Source organism: Rhinoderma darwinii, chromosome 8 (assembly GCF_050947455.1).
Source record: "Rhinoderma darwinii isolate aRhiDar2 chromosome 8, aRhiDar2.hap1, whole genome shotgun sequence".
In the NCBI taxonomy this organism is placed as follows: Eukaryota; Metazoa; Chordata; class Amphibia; order Anura; family Rhinodermatidae; genus Rhinoderma; species Rhinoderma darwinii.
Window position 1 is genome coordinate 32069617 of NC_134694.1, and position 13175 is coordinate 32082791.

General features: G+C 39.4%; 1 protein-coding gene across 2 annotated transcripts in view; it reads right to left on the reverse strand.

Moving 5' to 3' along the window:
• The window catches only part of LOC142659431 (gamma-aminobutyric acid receptor subunit beta-4-like), a 310013-nt gene extending 301518 nt beyond the window's left edge, over positions 1 to 8495 (reverse strand). For both annotated transcript variants that reach the window (XM_075835563.1, XM_075835562.1), the window contains exon 1: positions 7716 to 8495. In XM_075835563.1, the coding sequence (XP_075691678.1) occupies positions 7716 to 7813 (98 nt within the window). In that variant the 5' untranslated portion in view covers positions 7814 to 8495. The remainder of the gene's footprint in view (positions 1 to 7715) is intronic.
• Positions 8496 to 13175: the final 4680 nt, after the last annotated feature.

Here is a 13175-nt window from a genome sequence, read left to right on the forward strand (position 1 = left end):
CTAACCACATGCCAAGGCATTCTGTTCGAGACCCCATTCCAGATATCATAGGTCTCATAGGAGATGGAAAAATATTTTTGTGCGATTTGGGGAGTGCATACAAAATAGGACAATATTGAAAAATCAGGGCGTAGATATTCAGCACTTTCCTCTGACCTCCCATTGAAATCAATAGGAGGAAAAAAACACAGCAGCTCTCATTTGGAGCATTTTTTGCGGTGGATTTTGCATTAGATTCAACAGTCGCTGGCAAAAAACAACGCAAAAACATGAAAAAATATCTGCTTCAAAATTCCTGAAGGAATTTTGAGGCAGATTTTTTCTGACTGTCAAAAAAGTCTGTATGAACTAGGCCTAAGCCAACCACACATATCATTCTTGTGAGAAAAAGGGACTTACATGTGTTTCCTCTCATTTGCACCTTGCCTATAAGAATATTGAAAGTGACTGAAGAGTTCTGTGACCATATAAAAAAAAGAGGCTACAAGATGAGTTCTTTTATATGGGTTATGAAACTCCAAAGTAACTTCATGAATTCCTAATACAATAGGGTGGTATTGGACAACCACAATTCCATTTGGTTTTTGGGTGCCTTGCAACTACTTTTTCCATCATTGCACTGTCCTGCAAATGTACACTTATCTGTGTTACACAGATGTACACAGGACAGGACAATACAGTGTGCGTCAGAGTAGCAGGGCAGCAGTGTGCTCACATGGAGGTGTACTGTCTGTTTAAAATATACCTTCCAACCTCAGGCTACTTCTTTCTTGGGTGAGCACTATTAAAGGGTTTCTCACTATACATATTTATAGCATAAGAGCCATAAAAGCTGCTACGGGGCCCACGGCATGAGCGAGCCCGTGCCGCCCGCTGTCATGCCCCCCCCCCATGCCCAGTGGCCCCACTAGCAGCCACTATGGCTGCTACAGTGGTAGCGACGCCACATTCTATAGTATCTGCATCCTTAGGACGCAGATACTATTGAACACTATTGCAGAGCAGGGAAGTAGCTCCCTACTCTGCCATTTACTAGGCTACAGACTCCCAGGCAGAGTGCTAGTAGTGCTCTGCCCGGGACTTTTGCTCTGGGGTTGCCCCTGACATCACTGTCTATATATGGACAGTGATGACTGTCCAAAGATGGACAGTGATGCCAGGATGAGAAAAGGAGTCCCAGGCAGAGTGCTAGAAGCGGCTCTGCTCCGGGACTCAGTCTCTGGGAAAGTTCCTGACATCACTGTCTAGTGATGTCGGGAGCAGAGCTGGAGTCCCAGGCAGAGCGCTAATAGCGTTGCGCCCAGGACTCTGGCTCTGGAGTTGCCTCTGACATCACTGTCTATATACGGACAGTGATAACTGTCCAAAGATGGACAGTGATGCCAGAATGAGAGAAGGAGTCCCAGGCAGAGTGCTAGAAGTGGCTCTGCTCAGCAACTCCGTCTCTGGGAAAGTCCCGGACATCACTGTCCATATATGGACAGTGATGTCAGGAGCAAAGCAGTGTCCCAGGCAGAGTAGTAGCTAGTAGAACTCTGCCCGGGACTTTGGTTCTGGTATTGCCCCTGACATCACTATCCATGTATGGACAGTGATGTCAGGAGCTTCCCCAGAGCCGGAGTACCGGAGCATTGCCTCTGTCAGGAACTTCAGCTCTGCTCCGGACCTCACTATCTATATATGGACAGTGATGTCAGGAGCAGAGCAGGAGTCCCAGGCAGAGTGCTAGTAGCGTACTGTCCAGAACTATGGCTATGGGCTTGCCCCTGACATTACTGTCCATATATGGACATTGACATCAGGGGCTTCTCCTTAAGTGGAATCCCCGACCAGAGCGTCGGCAATGCTCTGTTTGGGGATTCCACTCTCAGAGGTAGCCCCAAAGGCGCTACCTACAGGGGGGGACTGTGTGGCACTACCTGGGAGGGGTGCTGTGTGGCAATACCTGGGAGGGGGGCTGTCTGGCACTAACTGGGAGGAGGGGCTGTGTGGCACTACCTGGGAGAGGTGCTGTGTGGCACTACCTGGGATGGGGCTGTGTGGCATTATCTACAGTGAGCACTAAATTTATGGGGGTACAAACTGGGGGCCTAACTTCGTTAGGGGGGCATAAACAGGGCCTAACTTCTATATGGGGGCACAAAGTGACGTTTTCTGCCATTTTACTGCCGCCGTGACTTCCCCCGCAAAGGGGCCTACCAAGTCTGTGTCGCCCAAGGGCTCACATAAACCTGGAGCCGGCCCTGTTTACAGTGAATGTAAGATATGGAAACAGCTAAGTGAACTAGACATTCCCATCAGGGACATTTATGACATATCCACAGGACATATCCACATAAATGTCAGATAAATGCCGGTCCCATCACTGGGACCCGCATCTATCTCTAGAATTTGGCCCCCTAAACCCCGTTCTACCTTTCTGTGTTCCCGCTCAAACTTGTGATTTACGACCATGATAGAAGAAAACAGCATAGCTTGCTGAGATACGCTGTTTCTGTAACTCCCATAGAAGTAAAGGCCAGTTACGGAAACAGTGTAGCAGGGAGCTATAATGTATTTATTTTATTATAGACTTAGTGGTATGAGGGCTGTTTTTTGCGGGACGAGCTGTAGTTTTTATTGGTACCATTTTGGGATGCATGCGACTTTCTGATCACTTTTTATTAAATTTTTTGGGAGGCAAAGTGATAAAAAAAGCAATTCCTGTATAGTTTTTTGTTCTTTTTTAATGCGGCGTTCACAGTTCTGTATAAATTACATGTTAACTTTACTCTGCGGGTCAGTACAATTATGGCTATACCAAATGTATATAGTTTTTATATCTTTTACTACTTTTACAGAATAAAACATTTTTTCTTTCAAATAATCATGTTTTTGGGTCGTCATATTCGGAGAGCCATAACTATTTTGCTTTTCTGTATATGGAGTTGTTTTTTGCGGGACGAGCTGTAGTTATTATTGGTACCATTTTGGGGAACTTGCGACTTTTTGATCACTTTTTATCCTATTTTTTGGGAGGCAAGATGACCAAATAAACAGTAGTTCTGGCATAGACTTTTAGTTTTTTTTTAATGCAGCATTCACCGTGCAGTATAAATGACTTGTTAACTCTAGTTTGTATTGCTACCATTTTTGGATACATGTAATTCCTTTGATCACTTTTTATTCCAATTTTTGGAAGGCAAGGTGACCAAAAACCCGCAATTTTGGCATTGGTATCTAGTTTTATTATGGGGTTCAATGCGCTGGATAAATAACATAAGGGCATGTTCAGATGTGACGGAATTGCTGTGGAATTCCGCTGCGGACAGTCTGCACTGGGAATCCGCAGCAGACAGTCTGTCCATTGCTTTCCACATCTTTTTAGTTATCTTCGTGCAGACGTTGTGGACAGCTCCGCTGCGGACCATAGGCTGCGGTGCGGAATTTGGTGTCCGCAGCATACACTAGCTGTTGTGGACTTGATGCGTACTTGTGGCGTCATTTCTCCGTTGACTTCAAAATTCAAAATTACGCAACGAAATCCGCAGATGTTATGTGTGTTGCGTTGCGGATTGCTTTCGCAAACAGGATATTTCATCATTCTGGCTGGACCTATGTGTGTCGAGGTCTATACCCAGACTGAGATGGAATGTTTTAAAAGAGAGCAGGATGTGATCTGCACCTGAATCCGCAATGACTAATCCGCAGCATTTTACTTCACATTTTAGGCAAAGACGCCACAGAATCTGCAACGTGGATTATGTGCGGCATTGATGCGGACAGTGTCTGCAGAATTCTGCCACTCTGAACATGCCCTTATACTTTTATAGTTCAGGCCATTATGGATATCAATTATGTATAGTTTATTTTTTATTTTTTTCAATAATAAAGGACATGACAGTAGAGAAAGGGCGATTATTTTTATTTTATTATTTGAAACGTATTTTGTTAAAACATTTTTGTTCACTTTTTTTTTTAGTTCACTAGGGGACTTGAAGGTCCAACTGTCTGATTGTCATTCTAATACATTGTGCTACCCACGTAGTGCAATGCATTAGAACAGTCAGTGTCACACTGACAGGCAGACTATTAGGTTCTGCCTCCGGCAGGGCCGAATAAGCTTCCATACTTAGCAGGCCACTGTTAGGCCTCCAGTTGCCATTTCAGTCATCGAAATCCCCCCTCGCAATCGCGTTGCGGGGATGCTTTTTGGCTACAATTGCGGATTGGGACTCATTTGACCGCTGCATCTAAGATGTTAATGGCTGGATTGGAGCAAGCTCTGGTCCCTGCCGATACAGCAGGGTCTCAGCTGTAACATACAGCTGACACCTGCGGCTGGTGGCGCAGGCTCAGCTTCCGAGCCCATGCCATCTGTTTGTCGTAAGTATACAAAATTTGGTGGGAAGCACTATATTTCCATGACGTATACTTATGACAAATGTTGAGAAGGGCTTAATAATTTGTGATTACAGTATAGACTTAAATATTTTTAGTGTGAAGTAGTATTGTTTTTGTTGACCATCCAATTGGAGTGCAGCTACTGCAGAACATCTTTAAAATCTTGACTAACTTGAAGCTCTTCCTGACTCTTCAAAAGTAAATTCCTTGGCACCTGAGGTGCCCCACCTGTTACAGAAGGAGCACTGCAGCAATTGGCTGTTCCAGCCAATACCAGCCAGTGTCCTCTATCAGGGCATGTTCACACGCATACTCAAAAACGTCTGAAAATATGGAGATATTTTCAAGGGAAAACAGCTCCTGATTTTCAGAAGTTTTTTAGGCCACTCAGGATTTTCGTGGCGTTTTTCGCAGCGTTTCTTACGGCCGTTTTTGGAGTTGTTTTCAATAGAGTCTATGAAAAACGACTCCAAAAACGTCCCAAGAAGTGACATGCACTTATTTTTCACGGCCGTTTTTCAAAATGGCTGTGCAAAAAAACGGCCCGTCTGAACAGAACGCCTTTTTCCCATTGAAATCAATGGGCAGAAGTTTGGAGGCGTTCTGCTTCCGATTTTTTGGACGTCTTTCGGGTGTTTACGGCCCGAAAAACTGCCGAAAATAGGCCATGTGAACATACCCTAACAGTTCCATCTAGTGTGCCCTCTATAACAGTACAATTTACACTGTCTCCTCAAATAATGCCAAGCTAATCCTAGCTATTCTTATTTACAATTCCATATAACTAGTGTCACTTACGGTGCCCACAAATTCAGCCAGCCAGAGTGCCGCCTAATAAAAAGTACTTACCACCTCCATACCCTATAAGCTGTCTTCCTCTTGTTGTTACATGTGAGGTACCAGTCAGCGGTCCCTCGGTCACAGGTAACTTCCCCTTCCTGTGCCAAAAGAAGGAGAAAATTCCTTCTCTGACACTTGTTTGCAGGAAGAGGTACAGTATGTGTCTTACCACCCTGACAGAATTATAGTTCATTCTAGAATATCTTAAAAATACTTGCCAACATCTGGTCACATATTATTTAGGCGTCGTTAACATCTGAGTTGGGCCTCCATTCATGTGTTCCGTCTGACATATCCGTCAGGGGAACCCATGAATAGAATCCAAACTGAAACAAACGGAAACCATATGTTTCCGTTTGCATCACCATTGATTTCAATGGTGACGGATCCGGTGCAAATCGTTGCCGTTTGTCATCGTTGTGTAAGGGTTCTGTCGTTTTGACGGAATGATTAGTGCAGTCGACTACGGTATTGATTCTGTAAAAACGACGGAACCCTTACACAATGGTGACAAACAGAATCCATTTGCACCAGATCCGTCACTGTTGAAATCAATGGTGACGCAAACAGAAACCTATGGTTTCCGTTTGTTTCAGTTTGGATTCCGTTCATGGGTTCCCCTGACGGAAATGTCTGACGGAACCCATGAACGAAGTCCCGACGCAGATGTGATCAAAGCCTCATCCAGCAAAATGTTCCACAACATATTCACATATGTATTATATTCATTGTTGTACATTACGGAATTTCTACACTGGTAAGGTATATTTATAGCATTTTATATCCCCTGGTTACCTCAACAAGTATATATGGTAAGTTTTCTAAATATTTTTGGAACCGTATATAAGACCTCTTTGTGGTTTGTGGTATAAAATGTGATGCACCTCACAGGGCCTGTGTGGTACAGATATGCTGCAGATCCAAATTGGATGTGTTCTGCATTTTGGGAACAGAAATAAGACATTAAAACAATAATTGAGTGTGTAAAATAAGTGAAAAATAATTACAGCTCAATTTATGGTAACCTATGGGAGATGACATCTTATTTTAGAAGATGACAAAGTGAACATATGTATAAAGACAGAATGATTGCGTAACAAAAAGCAAACCCCATGTATATGCATGTCTGCTTATAAGGAGTATTCTTAGATTAAATCCCTGTAGATGAAAAATAGACCTCCCAGCGTTCGCTTCCAGGAATAGATATAGATGATAGATAGATAGATAGATAGATAGATAGATAGATAGATAGATAGATAGATAGATAGATAGATAGATAGATAGATAGATAGATAGATAGATAGATAGATAGATAGATAGATAGATAGATAGATATGAGATAGATAGATATGAGATAGATAGATAGATAGATAGATAGATAGATAGATAGATAGATAGATAGATAGATAGATAGATAGATAGATAGATAGATAGATAGATAGATAGATAGATAGATAGATAGATAGATAGATATTAGATAGATAGGTAGATAGATAGATGGATAGATATGAGATAGATGGATAGATATGAGATAGATGGATAGATAGATAGATAGATAGATAGATAGATAGATAGATAGATAGATAGATAGATAGATAGATAGATAGATAGATAGATAGATAGATAGATAGATAGATAGATAGATAGATAGATAGATATGAGATAGATAGATAGATAGATAGATAGATAGATAGATAGATAGATAGATAGATAGATAGATAGATAGATAGATAGATAGATAGATGGATAGATAGATATACAAATTTTGTCAAATTATATTTATAAATTGACATATCGCATGATATTTCTACGATATGTTTCGATTTTTCATATAAACTCAATAACAAAGCCATTCTCGTCTGAGTAATTGTGTTACAATGTATTTCCATTTTATTAATGACAAATGCCAGGTGCTCTTGGTACTCCAAGGGTTAAACAGAGCCTTACAGAATATATTGGTGTATGTAATCCTATAGGTTTAGAATTGTATAATGGAGCTGATCTGCAGGTATGACATATCTACAAGAAGGCCCCTTGTCCCCCAGCGTGGAGCCTGCCTCGCTCCTCCTGTTACAGTGGATTTGATCGCTCTCTCCGCTGCTTCTATAAACTTCTATCAACCTTTAAACCCAAACCATTTCCATTTCCATCAATATATTTGTTCCCATTCACCCACTATATGTATTTTATCCTCAAGCAATGTAATATAGAACATGTCTGTGCTTCTTCCAACAAAACCATCATCTGTATCACACTAGCAACCATTTTCTTCAGTAATTCCCCATTCCTCTTTAGAGAATACTGATAATTTGCCTAATTTGCTCTTTTTCCGGCCATATCTCTGCACATTACTATTCAACAATAGCTAATTTTCACACATATTATCCACTGGAATTTCTAAACAAAGCACAACTGCCCCTTCTACCCAAATTCTACCCCGGCCCACGCTTCTCTATTAACCCTCTCCCCCCCACCTCTCCTGATCATCTTACCTTTGTGCAGAACAGAGTAGCAGGAGGGTAGCCAAAGCTGAGAGAATTGCTCCAATCCAGCTCTCTCTCCCCAAACTCAACATTTCCACCTGGACCATGGAGTGGAGAGGGGTTTTGGATGGAGGGGGAAAGGGACGGGGGTGGGGGAAGGCTTAAAATGCCTTGCGACCCCCTCAATAAAAATCAGTGCAAAAGCCAAATCTCAAAAAAAAAAAAAAAAAAAAAAAGATGAATCCTTCCTTTATGAAAAAGGGGTGTGTATATATCCACTCCAAATTTGGCGAGAAGGCAGAAGAGAATAGGGTGAGAGCAATTGGCCAGGCTGATCCTCTTTCTTCCCTGTATCATAAAAAACATGAGAATCCAGAATTGGCATCCAGAAGATCGGTGGCTGGTGCCTTTCTTCAACCTCTATTTTCTTCCTTTTTCCTGCTTATTCCATCATCTGCATTTTGTTCATGGCTCCTGCAAGCCAGGGTGATGGGGGAGGGAGAGTGACTAGGTAGCAAATTGGGATCTCCCCCTTTCTACCTTGCTCCCCCTTTTTGGTAGTTGCTAGACTTGAGGGGGGTCTGTGTTTACCCCTCTCACACCCCCTCCTCTGTCCTTTCCTCTGTACAGGAGGGGGATGAAATGAAACAGAAATGAGAAAAAATAAAGGAGTGGGGGAAAGGGTAAGCTTCAGCACAAGAAGGAGGAGGAGGAGGAGGAGGAGGGATGCTCCATTATATCTGCTGCAGCAGGATCTGACTACTGCACATTGTGGAGAGGGAGGGGTGAAGGATGGAGGGAGGGAGGGAGAGAAGAGAGGGGGAAGAGATAGCAGGAGGGTGTACAGAGAAAACCAAAGAAGGAGGCAGGAAAAACGGAGAGAAAAATTTCTGGGTACATTGGAATTCTGACGTCATATGTGACAGTTTTAACCCTTTGCTGGAGAAATCTATTCTCCTTTCTCGCCAGCCCCCTGTTGGAGACGAGAACTTGATACAAATGAGAGTGGGATTGCACTATGGTGCATGGGAGCGCTGTCCGAGGTGCTGAGCTGCTTCTATAGTAGGATGACAGGTGATGACATTAGTAGGCTAGCATGCTCAAGGCAATGTGAGAGTCCACTCCACTGCTGCCTGCTGCCTCCTGCGTGTCATTCTTCATCCTACATGCGCAGAAAAAGGCACCACATTTCTACCATAGAAGCTGATTGTTCCCAGTCCTCTGCACTGCTCCTTACACCATAGTGGGATTTATATGTGGCTCGCAGCACTGACAGGGAGCGAACGTCAATGACAATCTCCCATATGTTCCAATAAACCCTGGAATTTCCGTAAAATAATGGATCTGACACGGGTTTCCAATACACGACCCTGACACATAGGAGCCACACTGCTGCTGTGCTACAAGCTCCCGTCTACATGCAGTGCTGGTACCAGGTTAGGGGGACACGAGAACTGCTATGGTTACCTTTATGGCTGCCAATCATTTGCAGGGCATTGCTTTTATGTCTGCTCGAGTAATACATTGAGCATACTAAAAGCATGGCATATACAGTGACTTTACATTGATATAGTATATATACCGAGTGGACTGCCTGCAAATTCAGAATACTGTATATAGTAAGTATACTGAGGTTCTACATTACATACTGAATACATCAAGAATACTGTGGATGTACATTATATACTGAATACATTGAGTATACTGTGGATGTACATTATATACTGAATGCACTGAGTATACTGTGGATGTACATTATATACTGAATGCACTGAGTATACTGTGGATGTACATTAATATACTGAATACATTGAGTATACTGTGGATGTACATTATATATTGAATGCACTGAGTATACTGTGGATGTACATTAATATACTGAATACACTGAGTATACTGTGGATGTACATTATATACTGAATACACTGATTATACTGTGGATGTACATTATATACTGAATGCACTGAGTATACTGTGGATGTACATTATATACTGAATGCACTGAGTATACTGTGGATGTACATTATATACTGAATACACTGATTATACTGTGGATGTACATTATATACTGAATGCACTGAGTATACTGTAGATGTACATTATATACTGAATACACTGAGTATACTGTGGATGTACATTATATACTGAATACACTGATTATACTGTGGATGTACATTATATACTGAATACACTGAGTATACTGTGGATGTACATTATATACTGAATACACCGAGTATACTGTGGATGTACATTATATACTGAATGCACTGAGTATACTGTAGATGTACATTATATACTGAATACACTGAGTATACTGTGGATGTACATTATATACTGAATACACTGAGTATACTGTGGATGTACATTATATACTGAATACACTGAGTATACTGTGGATGTACATTATATACTGAATGCACTGAGTATACTGTGGATGTACATTATATAATGAATACACCGAGTATACTGTGGATGTACATTATATACTGAATACACTGATTATACTGTGGATGTACATTATATACTGAATACACTGAGTATACTGAGGTTGTACATTATATACTGAATACACTGAGTATACTGTGGATGTACATTATATACTGAATACACTGAGTATACTGTGGATGTACATTATATACTGAATACACTGAGAATAGTGTGGATGTACATTATATACTGAATACACTGAGTATACTGTGGATGTACATTATATACTGAATACACTGAGTATACTGTGGATGTACATTATATACTGAATACACTGAGTATACTGTGGATGTACATTATATACTGAATACACTGATTATACTGTGGATGTACATTATATACTGAATACACCGAGTATACTGTGGATGTACATTATATACTGAATACACTGATTATACTGTGGATGTACATTATATACTGAATACACTGAGTATACTGAGGTTGTACATTATATACTGAATACACTGAGTATACTGTGGATGTACATTATATACTGAATACACTGAGTATACTGTGGATGTACATTATATACTGAATACACTGAGTATACTGTGGATGTACATTATATACTGAATACACTGAGTATACTGTGGATGTACATTATATACTGAATGCACTGAGTATACTGTGGATGTACATTATATAATGAATACACCGAGTATACTGTGGATGTACATTATATACTGAATACACTGATTATACTGTGGATGTACATTATATACTGAATACACTGAGTATACTGAGGTTGTACATTATATACTGAATACACTGAGTATACTGTGGATGTACATTATATACTGAATACACTGAGTATACTGTGGATGTACATTATATACTGAATACACTGAGTATACTGTGGATGTACATTATATACTGAATACACTGAGAATAGTGTGGATGTACATTATATACTGAATACACTGAGTATACTGTAGATGTACATTATATACTGAATACACTGAGTATACTGTGGATGTACATTATATACTGAATGCACTGAGTATACTGTGGATGTACATTATATACTGAATACACGGAGTATACTGTGGATGTACATTATATACTGAATACACTGAGTATACGGTGGATGTACATTATATACTGAATACACTGAGTATACTGAGGTTGTACATTATATACTGAATGCACTGAGTATACTGTAGATGTACATTATATACTGAATACACTGAGTATACTGTGTATGTACATTATATACAGAATACACTGAGTATACTGTGGATGTACATTATATACTGAATACACTGAGTATACTGAGGTTGTACATTATATACTGAATACACTGAGTATACTGTAGATGTACATTATATACTGAATACACTGAGTATACTGTGGATGTACATTATATACTGAATACACTGAGTATACTGAGGTTGTACATTATATACTGAATACACTGAGTATACTGTGGATGTACATTATATACTGAATACACTGATTATACTGTGGATGTACATTATATACTGAATACACTGATTATACTGTGGATGTACATTATATACTGAATACACTGAGTATACTGTGGATGTACATTATATACTGAATACATTGAGTATACTGTGGATGTACATTATATACTGAATACACTGAGTATACTGTGGATGTACATTATATACTGAATACACTGAATATACTGTGGATGTACATTATATACTGAATACACTGATTATACTGTGGATGTACATTATATACTGAATACACTGAGTATACTGTGGATGTACATTATATACTGAATGCACTGAGTATACTGTGGATGTACATTATATACTGAATACACTGAGTATACTGTGGATGTACATTATATACTGAATACACTGAGTATACTGTGGATGTACATTATATACTGAATACACTGAGTATACTGTGGATGTACATTATATACTGAATACACTGAGTATAGTGTGGATGTACATTATATACTGAATACATTGAGTATACTGTGGATGTACATTATATACTGAATACACTGAGTATAGTGTGGATGTACATTATATACTGGATACATTGAGTATACTGTGGATGTACATTATATACTGAATACACTGAGTATACTGTGGATGTACATTATATACTGAATGCACTGAGTATAGTGTGGATGTACATTATATACTGGATACACTGAGTATACTGTGGATGTACATTATATACTGAATGCACTGAGTATACTGTGGATGTACATTATATACTGAATACACTGAATATACTGTGGATGTACATTATATACTGAATACACTGATTATACTGTGGATGTACATTATATACTGAATACACTGAATATACTGTGGATGTACATTATATACTGAATACACTGATTATACTGTGGATGTACATTATATACTGAATACACTGAGTATACTGTGGATGTACATTATATACTGAATACACTGAGTATACTGTGGATGTACATTATATACTGAATACACTGAGTATACTGTGGATGTATATTATATACTGAATACACTGAGTATAGTGTGGATGTACATTATATACTGGATACACTGAGTATACTGTGGATGTACATTATATACTGAATGCACTGAGTATACTGTGGATGTACATTATATACTGAATACACTGAATATACTGTGGATATACATTATATACTGAATACACTGATTATACTGTGGATGTACATTATATACTGAATACACTGAATATACTGTGGATGTACATTATATACTGAATACACTGAGTATACTGTGGATGTACATTATATACTGAATGCACTGAGTATACTGTGGATGTACATTATATACTGAATACACTGAATATACTGTGGATGTACATTAATATACTGAATACACTGATTATACTGTGGATGTACATTATATACTGAATACACTGAATATACTGTGGATGTACATTAATATACTGAATACACCGAGTATACTGTGTATGTACATTATATACTGAATACACTGAATATACTGTGGATGTACATTAATTTACTGAATACACTGATTA